We start from the raw sequence: 20,457 nt of genomic DNA on the forward strand, positions 1-20,457 counted from the left end.
CTAGAGGTAGGAGACCAAGGCAGGTGTGGCTGAGAAAAGGACTTCCTAAAGAAGGGACAGGGGCTGGGAAGTTGCAGAGCTGCAGGAGCCACCTGTCCCGTGGCCTGCTTGGCCAGGGTTCAGGACACTGAGAGGAGAAGGAAATGGAAAGAGACGAGACTGCAGAGGGGGATGGGTGCAGAGGAGAAGGCTGCTTTGCTGAAAATAAGGAACCACAAAAACTTTTTCTTGTTTTTTTTTTTTTTTATGATAGAGGAATGACATTCTAGGATTGATATTTTAGCAAATGATTGACAGCGCAGTAGAAAGAGATGGGAGAAGGAGAAAAACCAGAGGCCAGGAGACCAGCTAGGAGGCAAATACAAATCAAGTGCACAGAGATGAAGGCCTAAATCAGGGGTTGGTGAACTTTTTCTGTAAAGCCGGAGAGTAAATATTTTGTGCTTTTTGGGCTGTGGTGTCTCCGTTGCAACTATTGAAATCTTCCATTATAGCACGAAAGCAGTGACATATATGTAACAAGTGGGCATGGCTGTGCACCAATACAACTTTATTTACAAAAACAGAAGGTGGGACCAGATCCTGCCCAAGGGCTATCACACTTCCGGGGCATTATTGCCGATTCTCACAGCATTCTTACAGAGGAAGTATGATTAGTTCCATTTTACAGATTAAGAAACTGAGGCTGAGAGATGTTGGGTAAGGTTGCCCAAGGCCATACAAATGGGGAGCACAAAGCTGTGATTCAAACCCAGGTTCGATTCTATAGCTCATGCTCCTTCCATTATTCCATGTCACCTCCCAGAGGCAGTCAGAAAAGATGGGGACAGGGGAACATACAGGACTGTCAAGCCTCCATGCCTCAGAGAATTCATTCACTTGCTCATGCATTCATTCAACAAATATTTTGCTTATGCCATGTGTCAGGTGCTGGGGATCCAAAGATGAATGAGCTATGAGTCTTGTCCTCAAGAAGCTCAGCGTCTGGCATTTAACCTGTGATTGAATGTGGAGGGTGAAGAAAAGGGGGTATGACTTATTAATAAGATCAAGGAAGCAAAACACTTAAAGTTTCTCTTATCCTTGCCTTCTTTCTTCCTCTGAGCATCGAGAGAATCCTGCGATCCCTTGAGATCAAAGACATGAGATATTTTTACACTCTAGCATAAGGGCACTGACAGAATAACTGTCAAATTATTGATGCTAAAGCTTCAGGGTCCCTCACCTGCTTACATAGACCCCATTCAAGGCCCTGGATCTAACATTGTATATTTTTAAGACACAACGCTCCCCCACTGCTTTAGTTTGTTAAGCTGATGGAATGTAATATACCAGAAATGGAATGGCTTTTTTTAAAGGGAATTTGTTAAGTTTCAAGTTTGCAGTTGGAAGGCCATGAAAATGTCCAAATTAAGGCACCAACAAGAGGCTACCTTCACTTAAGAAAGGCTGATGTTGTCCAGAACCCTTCTGTCAGCTGGGAAGGCACCTGCTGAGGTCTTTGGCTCCTGGACATCTCTGTCAGCTAGGAGGGCACGAGGCAACATCTGTTAGCTTTCTCTTCTCATTTCATAAGGCTTCCCTGGAGGCATTTCCTTCTACATCCCCAAAGATCTCTGGGTATGTGGGTTCTGTAGGTGCTGAAGCTTTTTCCAAAATGGTTCCTTCTTAAAGGGCTCCAGTAAACAACCCCAACTTGAATGGGTGGAGACACATCTCCATGGAAACCATCTAATCAAAAGTTACCACCCACAATTGAGTGGGTCCCGTCTCCATGGAAACAATAAAAAAGATCCCACCCAGCAATGTCGAATGACGATTAAAGAACATGGCTTTTCTGGGGGTACACAACAGTTTCAGACTGGCATATCCACCCATCCACCCCCACCACCAAATGTAGAAGACTCAGGTTCTCAGATTTGGATCTGCCCAAGTGAATGTTTTCAGAGATGGGTCTATAGGAGGAGATGTCCCTTTAGGAATCACCCGGGGCTAAAGATTATTGGCCATCAGAGGGTTCTCTCCAGGAGACTAAGAGCCTGGGGGCTGCGCTCAAAGTCACAGGTGCCCCATCCCAAATTCTATCCCTATTATATCCACTCTCCTCCAGGTACCTTACTCCCTGTCTTTAAAATAAGATGGGGAGGGAGCAAGAGGAACCTACAGTTTCTGCCCTCTCAAGCTCTTTGGAATTCAAGAAGCCCAGAAATCCAACTGGAAATCCTCTTGGAGACCCCTCAGATGGGCCCTGCAAGTAGGAAAGGACACAAACAATCCTTGTGGGGCTGAAGGATGAGACCAAGGCTGTGTGTCACCTGGGGGCCCCCTGAAGACAGGCCAGCTGGTGTGGGGCAGGGCTTCACAGGGTGGGGACATCTTGTTAAGTTTAGTAGACCCAATTATGTATCCATTTTCTAGGGAAATCCAACTCTGGGGAATTGACAGTTTTACCCACTCACCCAAAACTTGAATGTTGTTCATGTTAGAACAGGAGGCCTAACTCAACTAATAATTGGCTTTGGCCATTTGCTCAGAGGATTATGCCTTGCCAGGTAAACCCACAGAACATACCAACTTAGAGGTTTGAAGTCTGTTGAGTGAGCAGAAATGATGTTGTGTCTCCTTGAGGTGTGGATCCCATGCCAGTTTTGCCCTCTATAGCAGTGGGTACAGCCCTGCATGTGGGAGGTCCTCAAAATGGATGCATTGAATGACTGAAGAAAGGGGATTAGTTGTTCTTAGGCATTTGGATTTGTTCTCTTTAAATCAACAGCACCAGCCAATGTGTCAGAACATCTTTATCCTTGGATGTGAGAGAGATGCTATCATTTCTAACTTATAACTTCCCTTTTTTCAGGACCCCATGCAATCCCTAGTCCCACTGTAAAGACATGTCACCTCATGAGCACCCCCTCACCTCAATAACTATGACACTCCAGGGTGGATTTTAACTTCTTGATGGGTTTGGGGGAGATTCAGAGACCCACTTGGGACAGATGCCTGCTGGTGGGGCTTGCTTCTCCATTTCTGCCCTCAGCTCACTTTCAGTGAGCCTCAGATTCTGACCTTCCTTGGGGCAAACAACACCCTCTACACCACGTCCCACACTTCCCAGGTACTCTTTATGTGGATTTGTGAGGTTTTCCGTCTGAATGTAGGGTTTTTAGCACCGTAGAAGCAGAAAATACTTTCAAGAAGAATTCAGTGACTTTCTCTCAGAGTTTCTGAAAGGGAGAAGAAAAATGATGTCATGTGGGAATGGGTGGGCCTGGTGTTCTAGTTTGCTAGCAGCCAGAATGCAATATACCAGATATGGAACAGCTTCTAAAAAGGGGAATTTATTAAGTTATAAGTTTATAGTTCTAAGGCCATGAAGATGTCCCAATTAAAGCAGCTCTATAAAAATGTTCAAATTAAAGCACCAACAGGAGGTTACCTTCACTCAAGAAAGGCCAGTGAAGTTCAGGGTTTCTCTCTCAACTGGAAAGGCACATGGCGAACATGGCTACCTCTGCAGGCTTTCTTTCCAGGCTTCTTATTTCATGAAGCTGCCCCAGGGACATATTCCTTCTTCATCTCCAAACGTTGCTGGCTGGTGATCTCTATAGTTTTCATGGCTATCTTATCAGTCTCATGGCTTTCTAAAAGGGACTTTCTCCAAAATCTTCTTCTTTTAAAAGATTGCAGTAAACTAATCAAGACCCACCTGGAATGGGTGGAGTCACACTCCATGGAAGCCATCTAATCAAAAGTTATCACCCACAACAATCAAAAAGCTCCCCACCCAGCAATACTGAATGAGGATTAAAGAACATGACTTTTCTGGGGTCCACCATAGATTCAAACTGGCACACCTGGAGATCAGGAACCTGGGTTTCGGTTTTTGGACACATCTTGCATTCATTTCACAAGTAAGTTTCCAAAGCCACCACGACAGCCAGCACAAGGCTGAACTAGAAGAACCTAAAGGAAAAGAATGAAGAGACACATACGAGCTAAGGGGCAGCCTGGTAGGGGGCAGCCCAATGGGAAGAAACGGTTTAATCGCAATCCTGGAGATTTGTAAAAGGGTATTGAGAACACTTAGTGGGGTGGTTCTCCAACCTGATTGCACCATCAACATCCCCAAGGGTGGCCTTTCAAATGCAGATCCTTGGTCTCCACCACTCCAAAATCCTGGTGTGTGTCCATCATTATTTAAATAGGCTTAAAGCATTGAAGTGGAATCACTGTGACAAAGAATGGGCAAAAGTCCATGACCCTTCCAACCTGCCACAAAATCCTGTTTTGGGATGGTTGTTATAATGGTTCTTGCACCCTCATCATCATCGGGTATTAAGGGAAAAAAATGTTCTGCCAGCTCGATAGATGAAAAATGGTATCTCTTTTTAGTTTGTATTTATTGGACTCCTAGTGGTTAAGCCTATTTCACATGCCTGTTTCAGCTTATCTTTGGTAAAACGTCCTCTCTTGCCCTGCTCAGTTTCTAGTCTTTCCTGGACTCCCAACCTTCGCCCATGGCACCACAGCTCTGACCCCACCCCTCAGCTGGAATTGGCAGGTGACTGATGATTTCTGTGTTCTGAGATCAGGATCTTTTTGGTGCAGTAGAAACCATTGGTCTCTTCTTCCTGGAGGGCTCTGCTTTGTTGATTTCTGCAACCTTAGCCTCTTCTGGCCACTCTCTCTCTCTGGCATAGACTTCTTTCCTGATGGCCCTTCAGCACCACTATTCCCCAACACTCCCCACCCCCCAACACTCTACCCTTCATTCTGTACTGATTCTCCTTTCGACTCTGCCCACACTGATGGTATTAATACCATCATAGGCATGACGACCCCCAAATTGGAATAGCCACTGCCCCACCACCACCACCCCGACCTCTACTGAGTTTTACTTACTGGATATCATCACCTGGGTGAACCACAAACTTCTCAAACTCAGAGTACCCAAATTGGAACCCTTTATCTCTCCAACCTCCCCCTGCATCCTTGAGCTCAGCCAAGGACTCCACTGTCTCCTTCATCTCTGGCCCCATCTTGGGTGTTACCTTAGATCCCTTTATTTCCACTCAGCTTCCAAGTCCTGATCATTTCAGCTGCAAGGCATTTCAGAGCCCAGGTTCAGATTCTCATCAGCCCTCTCCTGCATGCCCTCTCCACCCCACTACTTCATGTAAGCATTCATTTGTTTACCGAACAAATATTTATTGAGATTCTGGGCTTGGCTGTGAGCGAGATGGAAGAAAAGAAAATGATAACAGAGTGTGAATAAGTATCAAGAAAGAATAAACAGAAGAGTATGGTTTCTTTTTTAAAAAAACAGAACAGCCTTATATGAGATAGAATGGTTAAGAGCTGATTCTTGTCATAGGAAGAATCAGGTACAAACCTCCCAGGCAGAAGGCAGCAAATGGCAGGAAAGGAAGGAAAACCCTCTGCAGACAGGACACCCCATCCAACCCTGACCACATGGTGAGTGGCAGAAGACGAGCTGGAAAGATCAGTAGGACCTTTAGATCTTGATAGGTTTAAATCATTGAAATATAATTTAAATACCATAAAATTCATCGTTTGGGAGAGGTTAATATATTCACAAAAATTGTACAACCATCACCACCATCTAATTTCAGAACATTTCCGTTGTTGCAAAAACAAACCTGCTACCTATTAGCTGTCACTCCCCATTCTCCTCTCCCCTGCATCTTTACTAACCACTAGTCTATTTTCTGTTGCTATGGATTTGTCTGTTCCAGAAATTGCATATAAATGAAATTATACAATATGTGGCCTTTTGTGTCTGACTTTCACTAAGCATAATGTTTTCAAGTTTCATTCACATTGTAGCATGAATCAGTACTTCATTCTTTTTACGGCTGATTAACATTCCCTTTTTTGATATCTTACTTTAAAAAAAAATTACTGTGGTCAAATATATACAACCCCAAATTTGCCACTTTAACCATTTTTAAGTGTACAATTCAGTGACAGTAGTTTTATAATATTGTACTACTGTCACCAACTTCCACTACTAAAAATTTTTGTCACCCCAAACAGAAACTTGTTACCCTTGAGCAATAACTCCCTATTTGCCTACCCTCCACCTCTAGTAATAGCAAATCTATTTTCTATCTCTGATTTTTCTTATGCTAGACATTTCACATGAGCAGAATCATAAAATATTTGTCCTTTTTTATGACAATATTTCACTTAGCATAATGTTTTCAAGGTTCATCCATGTCACATGTCTCAGAACTTCATTTCTTCTTATAGTCAAGTAAAATTCTACTGTGTATATACCATATTTTGTTATCCATTCATTTGTTGATGGACACTTGGGTTGTTTCTACCTTTCGTCTATTGTGAATAATGCTGCTGTGGATTGTGCATCAGGACTGAATGTAAAAACTCAGAAATGGACAGCACAATACTACCTAATTGTAATATAATTATGTTAAAACACTGAATGAAGCTGAATATGAGAATGATAGAGGGAGGAGGGCTGGGGACATATTGAAATCAGAAAGAAAGATAGATGTTAAAGATTGAGATGGTATAATCTAGGAATACCTAGAGTGTATAATGATAGTGACTAAATGTAAAAATTTTAAAAATGTTTTTGCATGAGGAAGAACAAAGGAATATCATTACTGCAGGGTGCTGAAAATAGATGGTAATTAATATTTTAAAATTTCAACCTATGTGTGAGACTAAAGCAAAAAATGTTTATTTGGTACAAAATTTATATTTTGACTAGTGCATTTCCTAATACAACTTATGTAAACAGCTTAATTGAACACCATAAGCACATGGAACCTTGAGTAGGACAGGAGATTTTGTTGGTTTGTCCAGAGTGATGCCCCAATAAATCCCAGAGTGATTTGAACAGTGAATAAAAAAGTATTTGCAAAGTCCCCTTCGGTGAATGGTGAGAACGGGGAGAAATTCAACCTCCCCACATTGAATTCTTGATAGTCTCACAAGCAGTGTGGACAACCAAAGCTATAGGCTGAGCCCCCAGTCTTGGGTTTGTTCATATGAAACTTAACCTCACAGTGGATAGGTCAAGCCTACTTAAAATTAGGCCTAAGAGTCACCCCCAAGTGAACCTCTTTTGTTGCTCAGATGTGGCTTCTCTCTCCATCCAACACAACAAGCAAACTCACCACCCTCCCCGTCTACATGGGACATGATTCCCTGGGGTGTGGACCTTCCTGGCAACATGGGACAGAAATCCTAGAATAAGCTGAGACTCAGCATCAAGGGATTGAGAAAACCTTCTCAACCAAAAGGGGGAAGAGTGAAATGAGACAAAGTGTCAATGGCTGAGATATTCCAAACAAAGTGGAGAGGTTATCCTGGAGGTTATTCTTACCCATTAAATAGATACCACCTTGTTAGTCAAGATGTAATGGAGAGGGTGGGCCACGGTGGATCAGCAGGCAAGAATGCTTGCCTGCCATGCCAGAGGACCTGGGTTCGATTCCTGGTGCCTGCCCATGTAAAAGATGTAATGGAGAGGCTGGAAGGAACTGCCTGAAAATGCAGAGCTGTGTTTCAGGAGCTATGTTTCTTGATGATGATTGTATAATGATACAGCGCTTTCACTGTGTGATTGTGTGAACCTTGTGTCTGATGCTCCTTTTATCTACCTTGTCAACAGACGAGTAGAACATATGGAATAAAAATAAATAATAGGGGGAACAAATGTTAAAATAAATTTAGTTTGAAATGCTAGTGATCAGTGAAAGGGAGGGGTAAGGGGTAAGGTATGGATAAATTTTTTTCTGTTTTCGTTTTACTTTTTTCTGAATAGATGCAAATGTTCCAAGAAATGATCATGATGATGAATATGCAACTATGTGATGATACTGTGAATTACTGATTATATATGTAGAACGGAATGATCAAAATAGGAATGTTTGTGTTTGTTTGGTGTTTTTTGGTATTTAAAAAAATAAAATTTAAAAATTAAAAAAAATAATGCTGCTATGAACATTTGTGTACGTATATCTGTTTGAATCCTTGTTTTCAATTTCTTTAGCTATGTATTGGGTCACTTAGTAATTCTATGTTTAACTTTTTGAGGAACTACCATACAGCTTTTCACAGTAGCTGCATCATTTTACATTCTCACCAACAATGCACAAGGATTCCAAAATCTCTGCATTCTTGCTAGCACTTATTTTGTTTGTTTTTTCATAGTAGCTATCCTTGTGATGTGGTATCTCATTAAGGTGTTTTTTTGTTTGTTTGTTTTTTTGCATGGGCAGGCACCTGGAATCAAACCCAGGTCTCCAGCATGGCAGGAGAGAACTCTGCCTGCTGAGCCACCGTGGCCCACCCTCATTACGGTTTTGATTTGCATTTTCCTAATGGTTAATGATGTTCTCCTCATGTGCTTTTCAGCTATTTGTATATCTTCCTTATAGTAATGTCTATTCAACACTTTTGTCCATTTTACAGTTGGGTTGTCTTTTTGTTGTTGAGTTGTAGGATTTCTCTATATATTCTGGATATTAAACCCTTATCAGATACGTGGTTTGCAACTACTTTCTCCCATTCTGTAGGTTGTCTCTTCACTTTTTTGGTGGTGACATTTGATGTGCAAAAGTTTTTAATTTTGGTGAAATGCAATTTATCTAGTTTCTTTGTTGCTTGAGCTCTTGGTGTCGTATGTAAGAATCTTTTGCTGATTCCAAGATCCTGAAGGTTTGGGCCTATGTCATCTTCTAAGAATTTTATGGCTCTAGCTCTTATATTTAGTTCTTTAATGCATTTTGAGTTATTTTTGTATCTTATGTGAGGTTGGAGTCCAAGCTCACTTCTTTGCATGGTGGATTCCCAGTTTTCCTAACACCATTTGTTGAAGAGACTATTCTTTCCCCTTTAAATATATTTGGCACCCTTGTTGAAAATCAACTGGCCATAGATATATAGGTCTATTTCTGAATTTTCAACTCTATACCATTGACCTCTATGTCTGTCCTTATGCCAATATCACACTGTTTTGATTACCTTTGTAGTAAGGGTTTTTTTTGTTCTTTTTTTTTTTTTTTTTGGCATGGGCAGGCTCTGGGAATCAAACCTGGGTCTCTGGCATGGCAGGCAAGAATTCTGCCAGTGACTCACTGTTGCACCACCCTGTGGTAAGTTTTGAAATCAGGGAGTATGAGTCCTCCAACTCGGTTCCTCTTTTTCAAAATTGTTTTGGCTATTTGGGGTCCCTTGTAATTCCATATTAATTTTCCATTTCTGCAAAAAAGGCTATTGGGATTTGGATATGTATTGTGTTAAATCAGTAGATCGTTATGGGTAATATTGACATCTTAACAGTATTACAACCTTCCAGCTCATGAACGTAGGCTGTCTTACCATTTATTTAGGTACTACTTAATTTCTTTCAGCAGTGCTTTGCAGTTTTCAGTGTGACCTCAATTCCTTCAGTGAATCAGGAGGCAAGGTTTTCTGTTGTGGATGTAAGAACCTGGAGTCAATGGTGAAAGTTTATAGTAATCTGAGAATAATAGAGAGCTCTGAACAAAGCAAAGACTGCTCAGTGGAACTGAGGTTCAGTTACAGTTGGATTCTCTAGATTTGCAGCAACTGCAATCTGTACAATTTCATCATTTTTTTTCTGCTATATTCTGTACCCCAATTGTACAATTGATTCAGGGCTGGGAATTGGCAACGCTGATGCAGCTGGAGGATAAGGGGTCTAAGATGAAGGTACTTATGAGACTAGCTTGAGTTGAGCAGGGCACAATTTGGATCAGAAAGAGAACTGGATTAAAAGAAGAAAAGAGCCAAATGGAAATGTCAAGGGATTGGATTCGTGAAGAAATTCCAGAAGAGATTTAGCAGTAAAGAGTAAGAAAACTGGAAAAATATGTTACAATGACATGAAATTAGAGCCTACGCTTTGGTCATGGAAGGGGAGTCCGTGATACTGGAGGTGCACATGGTTGCATTTGACGGAATTAAGGCTTTGAGGCCATTGTTCAAATCATTCTTGGTGGCACAATTTGGGGCGAAGACTAAAGCAGATTTGAGGTCTCCGTGTATCTTGCATAATGTCTAGGATTGGAAGAATGGGAGGTGTGCCCAGATGTCATGCGCCTTCATGACCCTCTCCAGGCCTCCAGCGAGTTGACAGAGAACTGATTGGCAGCAGAGCCTCTAGAGCACAATGGGGTTCAAATCCTGGGTCCATTACTTAACAGCTGTGTGGCCTTGGACAAGTTATTTCACTTCTCTGTGATTCACCGGCCTTATCAATAAAATAAAGATGCTATAAATGCATCCTTTAGGTATGTTGTGTTTTAACTCTTTTATAGCGCTTAGAACAAGTCTGCCACACGTACCACAACAGCATGTAAATGTTAATATTTTCATTGTCCATCTGAACAATGAGGGACTGTAACAGTTTCTAAGGCAGAGATTCTTTCACTCTATGGTCTCAGGTCCTCTTGCCACTCTTAAAAACTACTTAAGGCTGCAAAGAGCTTTTAAAAATTTTAATGTGTTATACCTATTCTTATTAATATTTTCCACATTAGAAATTAAAACTGAGGAAATACCTTTTAAACATTTATTCATTTAAAAACAGTAACAGGGGCAGTGTGCATAGTGGCTCAGTGGCAGAATTCTCGCCTGCTGTGTCAGAGACCTGGGTTCAATTCCCAGAGCCTACCCATGCCAAAAACAAAAACAATAACAAACTCATTACCTGGTAACACAAATAACGTATTTTTATGAAAAAAATAACTATATCTTTCAAACTAAAAAATGGAAGTGTGACATTGTTTTAAATTTTTGTAAATTTCTTTAATGGACGGCTTAATTGAGGCAGCTGGAGCCTCATATTTGCTTTTTCTTCCTTTTTTAACTTTTTTTATTATAAAGTATAACATATATACAAAGCAAAGAAAGAAAAAAGCAATTTTTTCAAAGCACTCTTCAACAAATAGTTATAGGACAGATCCCAGAGTTTGTCCTGGGCTACCACACCACCATCTCAGATTTTTCCTTCTAGCTGCTCCAGAATATTGGAGGCCACAAGGAATAAATACATTTTTTATCATCACAATTGACTTTTTTTGTGAAAAATAACATATATACAACAAAGCAATAAATTTTAAAGCACAGTACAATTAGTTGTCGAACAGATTTCAGAGTTTGGTATGGGTTACAATTTCACAATTTTAGGTTTTTTTTTCTAGCTGCTCTAAGATACTGGATCATATCTGCTTTTCATATCAATTTATTTATATTGAGATGGACTGTTGGTTGAAGTATATGAAGAAAATGCCAGGGCCTTGCGAACCCTCTGAAAAGTTCTAGGGACCTTGGACCACACTTTCAGAACTCTAAGATTTCTTCCATACAACTATTTATTTGCTTTTTCATTCACTCTTTCAACACAACTGGATCCCAAGGATACAGAGATGAATCATGTGTTTCCTATCTCCCAGAAGAAGAGTTTAGAGAAGAGGTATAAAATTTTAAATGAGGGAGGGCAGAAGATGGAATTAGTGGGAATTTGAATTGGGGCTTGAGTTCCCAGTGCTCTCTCTACACAGACGGAACAGCATGTGCAAAGGTCCAGAGACAGGAGCCAGTACAGGGCAAGGAGGAAACACAGGAGCACTGGAAGAAGAAAGGAAATTTATGACCCCAGAAAAGCATGTTGGGTTTTACATGGAAGTTAAATTTTCACCCTCTTGGCCAAAGAAGGCTGGGACATCAAGAGCATGTTGTCCTTGTTCTTTTTTTTATGGTCAAGTTTATTGAAATATAACTTACACAGAAGTAAAATCTACCCTTTTTAGGTATTTAGTTCTGTAAGTCTTGATGAACATATGCAGTTGTGTAAACATTACCACAACCAAGACATAGAATAATTTCATCATCCCCCCAAAGTTCTTTCTGTAGTCATTCCTGTCCCCCACTCCTCAGTTGCTGGCGATTGACCTGCTTTCTGTTCCTTAATTTTTTATTTTGAAATAATCCTAGATCCACAGGTGTACCTTTCACCCAGCTTCCTCCCATGGAAACATCTTACATAACTACTGAAAAATATCAAAGTCAGGAAATCGAAATTGGTACAATACTATTAATTAGACTATAGACCTCGCTCAGATTCCACTGGTTTTTACGTGCACTAGCTTGTTTTAAAGAACATTATAGGGTCGTGGCGTGGAATTTCAAGGGCTGGCGAGTCCAGAACATGAGTCAGTTATAATTGCCCACAGATGAAAGGAGAACTCAAGGAGATCCGGGGAGAGGAAAGGACCCGAGGCAAACATTTCTGGGGTAGAAAAGAAAGCATTAGATGAACAATGTGAACAGTTCAAATCAATACTATTTTTGGAAATGAAATCTCCCATAGGGTAGGCCAGCAAGCTGAAGGTTTTTTAAATTGAAGGTGCCTGATCTCTGAATGGACGGTCATGAAAATCCCCCACAAACATAAGGTTCCTGCCAACCTGCTCTTATTCAAACAAACAAAAAAATTCAGCCACTTTCTTCATTTTCTTCCTTTAACCTGATTGAAAATAATGAAATAGCCTCAAAGAACTGATGTTCCCTTTAGGTTTAGACTAAGTTACCTGTGTAACAGGATTAACTCCTCCTCCCACCAAAACAAACTAAACTTCTATATTTACTGCCATTCCTTCCTGGAGTTCATTAATTTTTGTTAAGTTTGCCTACCTGCTCCAACATTTTATTTGACTTAATCACCGATGCTGTAACATATTTACAAACATCATTTACTCATCAAGAGACTGTGAGGTCAGCGGTTTTTCCCTCACTTTTACAGCTCAAGAAACTGAGGCCCCTAAGTGGTCAGAACCCAGGAACACACACCCACTCGCGTAAAATGCTCAGAGTGGCACTGGCATGTGGCAAGCACTTTGGAAATGTTAGCTAGCGTTGTTGGAGAAGCCCGGTTCTCTCTCTAACCTACTGAGCCCCTGTATCCCCTTGGACCTCTCTCTACAACAGCGTGTGCTGGACTGAATTTAGGCTAAAGCTCCATACACTCAATGCAAATATTTCTGGTGACAAAAGTCCTCATTTAAGCCCCAGGTTGCTTATGCCTTTATTTGGCTGATAGCTAGTGTGTTATCATTAGTTACAGACCCTGGACAGACCTGTGTGATCTAATGTCATTTCCTGAATTTCAAGAACTTTTTGTTGAGAGTTATCAGCTTTATATGTCGATAAGGATGTTAATATAGTATACATCATCACTATAGATAAAAGAGAACATTTTAACACTGAAAATATATCAAGGACATAATCTCAGAATAAAGTGCAGCCTTTTTTTAAGAAAAGACATTTGTTGGCCTTGGATTGAAAATTTTTGCCATGTACCTCTGAAAACGGCCATGGACCAGTACTTGTCTGCAGACTGAGAACTATTGATAAAGAGTATAACAAAATAGTAACGTTAAACCGGTGCTGAGAATTACACTGTATGGGTATCTCAAGCATTTTCTCAAGGTGCATTCTAATTCCACCTATACAAAAAGGAATAATTACTCTGGATAATGGCCTCTGTTTTCCAGTGCTCTGCAATCGTAATGTCATCTGTCTTACTTTTTTAGTAGCAGAGACCTAAATTCTCATTAAACATATGATTTAATATCATTTAATTATAGTTTAGTCCAGATATAAGCATAGTTATGTTCCTAGGGCCATAGTACTAACAGGGATAATCATTTAGTTTTTGGTTGATTACACCACTAGCAAACTTTAAAAAAAAATTGTGGTAACATACACACAACACAAAATTTCCCATTTAAGCCATTTGTAAGTGTACACTCCAGTGGTGTTAGCATCAGTCACACTGTTGTGCTACCATCACTACCGTCCATTACCAAGACTTTTTCATGACCTCAAACAGAAATTCTGTACCTATTAAGCTGTAACTCCCCATTTCCCCTTCCATTGGCCCCCTCAACCTCTAAGCTACTTTCTCTCTCGATTAATTTTATTTTATGTAAGTGGAATAATTTGTCCAAGAGCTTTTCATTCCCTGTGAGGTCAGGAAGTGTCATAATCAATTTCAATGAAATATGGTAACTGCCCTTTTACTGTTTCCTGTGCTAGATGTTTCACATACGCTTTAGCACATAATCCTCCAAACATCTACCTCTGTCACGACTATTATCCAACATCTGCTATCTGCCCATTATAAAGATGGGGAAGTCAAGGCATAGAGAGGTTAAGTCATTTGCCCAAGTCACACGGTTCTCAATTGCGGACCACCAGGACTTAATAATCCCAAAGCAAAAAATACCCTAGAATCCAACTTCAGCAGGCTTAGCCTAGGGACACGAAATCCTATAGGAAAATAAATTAAAATAACAAAAGAAGAGTAACAAACAGACGCTCGACGACAAGGTTGAGTAACTTGTCTGAGGTTACAGAGGGTACATCAGAAGAACCAGAATCCCAAGGTGGCGCGAATTATTTCCACCAAGCCACGTTGCCAACTACCACTAATGATAAGGGGGAGTAAGAAAAATGCGTTTCATTAATAATGCCTGAAAGCAAAGTCGGCAATAAGGAGAGAGGGGGAAAAAACATGAAAGATAAAATCGGGAAAGACGTCCACAGGGCAAGACACCGGGAAAAAGCAGTCCCAGGATTCGTTCCCAGCAGCGCCTTCACGGTGAGCCCGGGCGCCGGAGTGCCCCCGGCCGGCCGGAGCGGGCTCCTCCCGGGCTGGTCTCCGCGGAAGCGGCCTCCCTCCGGCAAGCCGCGGCCCGGGGCAGCCCGGACCCCCGGAGGGGGGCCACCTTTCCCCTCAGGGCCGCCGGCTTCAAAAGAAACACAAGCACCCTGGCGGTCAGCGGCCCGCCGGCAGCCATGCGGCCCGATGAACGGGGCCCTAGGGGTCGCAAAAAGCTCCCAGCCTAGTCCGTGCTCGGCTGGCGACCCGGGCCACGCGGGCGGGCGGGCATTTCCTCTTCCTGCTTGCGTGTTGTGCGGCGCGGCGGCCGCCAGGCCGAAGCCCGCTCGGGCGCTCCTTCGCGGCCTGCCCGAGAGCGCGGGCGAGCGCCGCGCCCTGAGTCGCCGCCGCCACCGCCGCTGCTGCCCCGCCGCGCCCGCCGACCGCGGGGCCTCCGGGGCGGCTGGGCCCGGCGCGGGCAGCGAGAGGCGGGGCCGGCGGGCGGCGGAAGGAGGCGGCGGAGGAGGAAGAGAAGGCGGAGGCGGAGGCAGTGGCCGGGAGCCGGGGGAGAGGGCGGGGGGTGGGCCGGGGGAGGGGAGGAGCGGGATTTGCGGAGCGCGGCGCCGCTGCCGGGAGCCGGCAGGCCCGAGAGTGACCGTGTCACGGCGGGCGCTGGCGGAGCCGCCGCGTCGGACCCGCCTCCTGGAGGAGCGCAGCCCCGGCCAGGCCCGGCCCCATTCCCGCCCCGCGCCGCGCCGCCTCCCCGCCGCCGCCGCGGGAGCGCTCCCAGCCCACCCCGCCCCCGCGGCCGAGCCCGGGAGTCGAGTGGGAGTCGGCCGGCCGGCGCGGGCAGCGCCGGGACCCCGCGGGGGACACTGCAGCCGGAGCCCGGGAGGGGCCGCGCCGCCACCGTCTGAACTAGGATGTCCCGACATGAAGGTGAGAGGGCCCCCCGCCCCACCCCCACGCCCGGGCCTCGGCCTGCCCCGCCCGGCCCTGGTACCGCGGAAGGTGGCCGGGCGGTGAAGGGGATCCTGGCTGGGCCCGAGGCGGGCCCGAGACGCCGGGCCCGGGAGCGAGCGAGCGAGCGAGGGCGGAGAACCGCGGCGCCGCCGCCACGGCCGCGGGCCAGAGTTGGGCCTGGTGCCGGAGGCGGGGCGGCCGGGCCGGCGGGAGGGTTTGCACTGTCATGGGGCGGGGGAGGGGGAGGGGGCGGTGGAGCCCGTTACCGGCGGGAACCTGGCCCTCGGGACGATACCGGCCGACCCTGGAGCCTCGGGCCCCCAGCGCGGCCTAGCGCTCCCGCCTCCCCGGAAGGGCTCGGCGCGGCCGCCGAGTCAGGGAAGCACGGTCGGGACTCGGCGGGCGCGTCCGGTCGCCGGGAGACGACAGCGAGCCCCCTCCCCCCGGCTCCCCGCCGGCGGGCGGCCACGGGGCGGGTGGGAAGAGGCTCTGCGGCCGGCGCTAGCGGACGGGAAGCCCCCGCCGCCCGAAGCCCGCCCCGGCCTCGCGGCTAGGCCTCGGCGCGGCCCTGGGCTCTGGTAACCAAGTTCCCGGGGCGGATCCGGCTGGGCCTGGCCTAGGCGAGGGAACTCCCTGCCCCGTCACCCCGCCGGCGCGGAGCTCGCTCCCGGCCAGCCCCTTGGCCCTCCCCTCTGGGCGCCACCGACCGAGTCCGGTTCTGATCACAGACCGTGAGGAGGTCTCAGTTGGTCGAGGAGCCTTTGGGACTTTGTTGTGCGATTTAAAAACACGGCTGGGGTACAGATGCACAGGAGCGGACACCTCCATACCCGTCCCAGGGCACAAAGAGACAAATGTTTGGGGCAATGGATAAGTGTGAAGCTGGAGAAAAATAAGTTAACTTCAATTTACTGCCATATGGGTGAGAAAAGGGGGAGGGGGTGTGTGTTTTCTTTGTTTCGCTACTACAGGTCTTTAAAATAAAAGTAAAAGAGACCTGGCGGAAAGTTTGTCTTAGCAAGGTTAATTCAAGAGTGTGGATGTGGCTTCAAAGTGCTGTGTAGTCTTGATTTAAAAATCCTGTATGGGTGATCCACGAGGGGAGAAAGTTTCGTGATTCCGTTTAGTTCGTGATTCAAGCTGTAGAAAGGGTATTTTAAAGGAAATGTAGAACTTAGAATTTGGGATTAAAAAGCTTAGATTGATTGAAAGTATATTTAGAGCAAGTTTCAGAATTTGTATTACTAATTGCAGTGTTGGGATTACTCAAAGAACATTTTGTGTTCAAGGATTCTGTATTTTAAAATTACAAAAATAATATGAAATATGCTGTATTTTCGTCACCCAACCTTTATTGAGCACTTACTGTGTTCAGTTGTAGACATTTTGCAGTAAGGTAGTTAGCACCATTGAAAGGCCATGTAGATATAATTGGAAACTATATTTTTTTCTCCATGTTATCTACTTAATGGAAATCTATTCCCCATCTTTGTAAATTCAACGAAGTTGTAATTAAACTTTTAATCAGATTTTATTTGGGGACGTTAAGGTTTATCCTTGACTGTAGTTCTTGTGTGTACATTGACTACTTTCAAGCCAAAATGAAAGTGAGCAATGGCTGCCACTCTCTTGTTCACAAGAACTGGAGAGCTAAAATTACAGCATCCTAGCCATGCAGAAGAAGGGCCTTTGAGAACTTAGGTAGTAACCCATTCTCCTTGCTTTCAAGAAAACTTCCGGATAGTTGCAGGTTGACTGTTCTAATTGGACTTGAGCAGTATCCTGGGAGGAAGATTCCTGTACCCTCAGTAAGCTGTGAGAGTAATTAAAAGCCCACAGTTGGAACGTTCTTGAACGTAGAGTAAATTCTGTAATTTGAGCTCATTTCCCCCTGTTTGGGCCTGGGGAACAACCTATGATTCTGAAACCTAAACCGCCTTTGGTTTCTTGAACATTACTGAACCTCAGCACCAATAGCACATCTTTCCTAGTAGCTTTCATTAGTGCCAGGTGTTTCTGAAAAAGGAACATTCCTGTACTATGTCTGTTGAAGACTTACAGTACAGTATTTGACAAGTGACTATCTTGTAAGAGTTTCATTTAAGTCCTGAAGCAGGAATGACATCTCATTAAGTATCACATTTAATTCATATATAACTAATTCATTAGTTATATATTTTGTGGAGTATTAGTTCAGGCTGCCAATATTTTCATCTGTGAATTTGACCTATCAGTAAATGTAGAGTCTGATACTCTCAACATTATAGTTTTTTCCTCACGTCCCTCTTCTTTGGGTCGACCAGATCCCATTTCTTTCAGCATTTCCTTAGTGATACGATTTTTGAGCTCTTTTAATCTTCTGGCCACCTCCAAATTCTCTGTTGTTCTCCTTGTTTCCCTTCAGAAGTGTGACCCAGAACTAGATGTAAGTAGTCTGGAAAAAAGTCTGCTCTGTCTTGCCTGTAATATTGTACTTGTATTGTGCTTCTTTTTTTCAGCGCCTTCTGTGTGCGTGTAATTTGTTACCCAGTCTTTGTGTCCTCTCATTATATGTAATGATGTAACTTTGAACAACTCTGATGGCCTTTCCTTGGTGAAGCAGTGAACTGCCCCTGAAGAAGGAGACCACCAGGAGCATACCCAAGTGGTCTAGTCCAGAGCACAAACTTTTTCTGTAAAGGGCAGGATAGTAAATGTTTTAGGCTTTGTGAACTCTGAGATCTCTGTCAGCTAAATCATTGTAGGGAAAGTCGGATTTAGCCTAAATAAATGAATACACATGGCCATGTTCCAGTTGACAGTTGTATGGACACTGACACTTGAATTTCATATCTTCTTCAGATGTTATGAAATGCCATTCTTCTGTTTGATTTTTTTTCTCCCACACTATTTAAAAATGTGAAAACCATTCTTAGCTTGCCAGCCATACAAAAATGAGCTGTGGCTGAACTTGGCCTGTGGACCCTTGTTTGGCCTTATTCTGCCTACCCTTGCTCCAGGAGTTTAGAGAGCTGATGGAATTGAAGTTGTTGGGAGTCCAGTAAAGGGCCCCTTCATTGGTGTTCCTTGGATCCATGGCTTGGACCTGCCCCTCTGTACATGACTTTCCAGCAGCACCATCTTGACTAGGGAGAAGTGTTACTCCGGGCTAGGAAATAGGCTCCCCACCTTCCCAGATCCGTCTGAGTGGAGATGGCAGTACTCTACATTAATTAAACCTCCTGCTTGCCCATTCAGACTTTACTAGCCAAAATTCCAGGGCCTCGTATACTCTTTGTAATGGTCTTGTTAGCTTAACAAACATATTTACAGACATTAGGCCCAATCACATTGTGTCCACCATACCAAAACTGTCTAGTTTTGTGTCGTACAGTTAAATCAGTCATTTTCTATTTTATTTGTGCAAGAGTATTTTTAAAATTTCTCACTACCATACATTCTTTTACATATATTTAAAAAATGTTATTCTGACTTAAAGTCTAGTTAATAGCTTTGCATGTTAAGAAATGCACTTATCAAATTACTCAGTGGTTATTAATTAGCTAAAATGAAATCATGGATATTCTTGCATGAGTTGGAGCCTGAGTGATTACCTGGAGCTAGGAATGCATTTATCCCCTTAAATCACTCCAGGTTTTCGCAGTTGTTATTATGTCTAGAGCGTGCTCTTTTAGGAACTGGAGAGTGTGGGGATGAATGAATGAGACAGGCGCCTCCCCTTCAGTCTGATGGGGAAGGTGCATTTGTCCACTGCTTCTACAGCACAGGGTGAAACATGCATGAGGACGGGATAAATGAATTGATGACTAGAAAGTTGCCAGCTTTTTTTTACTAATTTTACCCAATTTGAGGGTGAAACATGCTTGAGGACGGGATAAATGAATTGATGACTAGAAAGTCGCCAGCTTTTTTTTTTTTTTTACTAATTTTACCCAATTTGAGAGAACCTACTATGATTTCTAACACCCTTTTCTTAAGTGCCATCTTTACATTTGGGTGTCATCTCTTGATTTTGGGCAAAATTGTTCAAGATTTCAAAAAGAGTCATTATCTTTTCCTGATTTATGATATTCTTATGCTAGTCTCAGAAGCCTCTGATGCTATTTTCAAAATGTAAAGTGTAAGAATAGGTAGGACATTAGTCTGATTTATTTCCAACTTTTTGAAAGTTTTGTCACTCTCATTAATAGATTTCAATTTTCTCTTCTCAAAAAATGCTGTGCAGCACTTAAAACACACATACAGTTCCGAAGTGAGTTGCAATAATTTTGTTTTCAGGATTTGATTACGGCAACGCCAGGAATGGTAATTAGCATGTGATTTTAATGTGGTGCCTTTTGCCATTCTGTAGCAAAGTAAATTGACTACTATTGAAAAGATGTTTACCATCATGTCTTATAGTTTATTTCACTTTAACTGTAACCTATTAAAAGATTGACACTCTTAAGACTTTGTCAGTTTCAGCAAATCATTAATTACCTCTACCTTGGTTTTCAAGAAAGGATAGATGAGAATGTAAGTTGACAGGAAAGTGCAGTTTTTGGAGACTTTAATTTCATATAAAGTTGATTTTGAAGTCTCTTTCGCCATATTTTGACTTATTTGAATTTATGATGAAATTAGTGAAATAAAACTCTTTTCTTTTTTAAAATTAGGAATTTAATTCCTTTTAGTCTTAGAAGAATTTTAAGATATGGTAGCAACAACTTTATTTAAAGATAGCAAACTTTTTTCACAGTAGTACTTAGGAAACTTTGATTTGAAACAAATCTCTGCATTCGACCCGCAACATTTTTTACAAAAGAAAATTG

At 43.3% G+C, this 20,457-nt stretch overlaps 1 protein-coding gene across 4 annotated transcripts in view; it reads left to right on the top strand.

The window, feature by feature from the left end:
• The window catches only part of KCMF1 (potassium channel modulatory factor 1), a 191,692-nt gene that overhangs the window by 56,566 nt on the left and 114,669 nt on the right, over positions 1 to 20,457 (top strand). Inside the window, exon 1 of one of the 4 annotated variants that reach the window (XM_077134758.1) lies at positions 15,475 to 15,622. The exons of 1 other annotated variant lie outside the window; for it this stretch is intronic. In XM_077134758.1, coding sequence (XP_076990873.1) covers positions 15,607 to 15,622 — 16 coding nt within the window. In that variant the 5' untranslated portion in view covers positions 15,475 to 15,606. Of the gene's footprint in view, positions 1 to 15,474; positions 15,623 to 16,300; positions 16,569 to 20,457 lie in introns of those variants that run through there. 2 more of the 4 variants (XM_077134759.1, XM_077134753.1) reach the window with 2 other exon arrangements.

This window comes from Tamandua tetradactyla, chromosome 17 (assembly GCF_023851605.1).
Source record: "Tamandua tetradactyla isolate mTamTet1 chromosome 17, mTamTet1.pri, whole genome shotgun sequence".
NCBI lineage: Eukaryota > Metazoa > Chordata > Mammalia > Pilosa > Myrmecophagidae > Tamandua > Tamandua tetradactyla.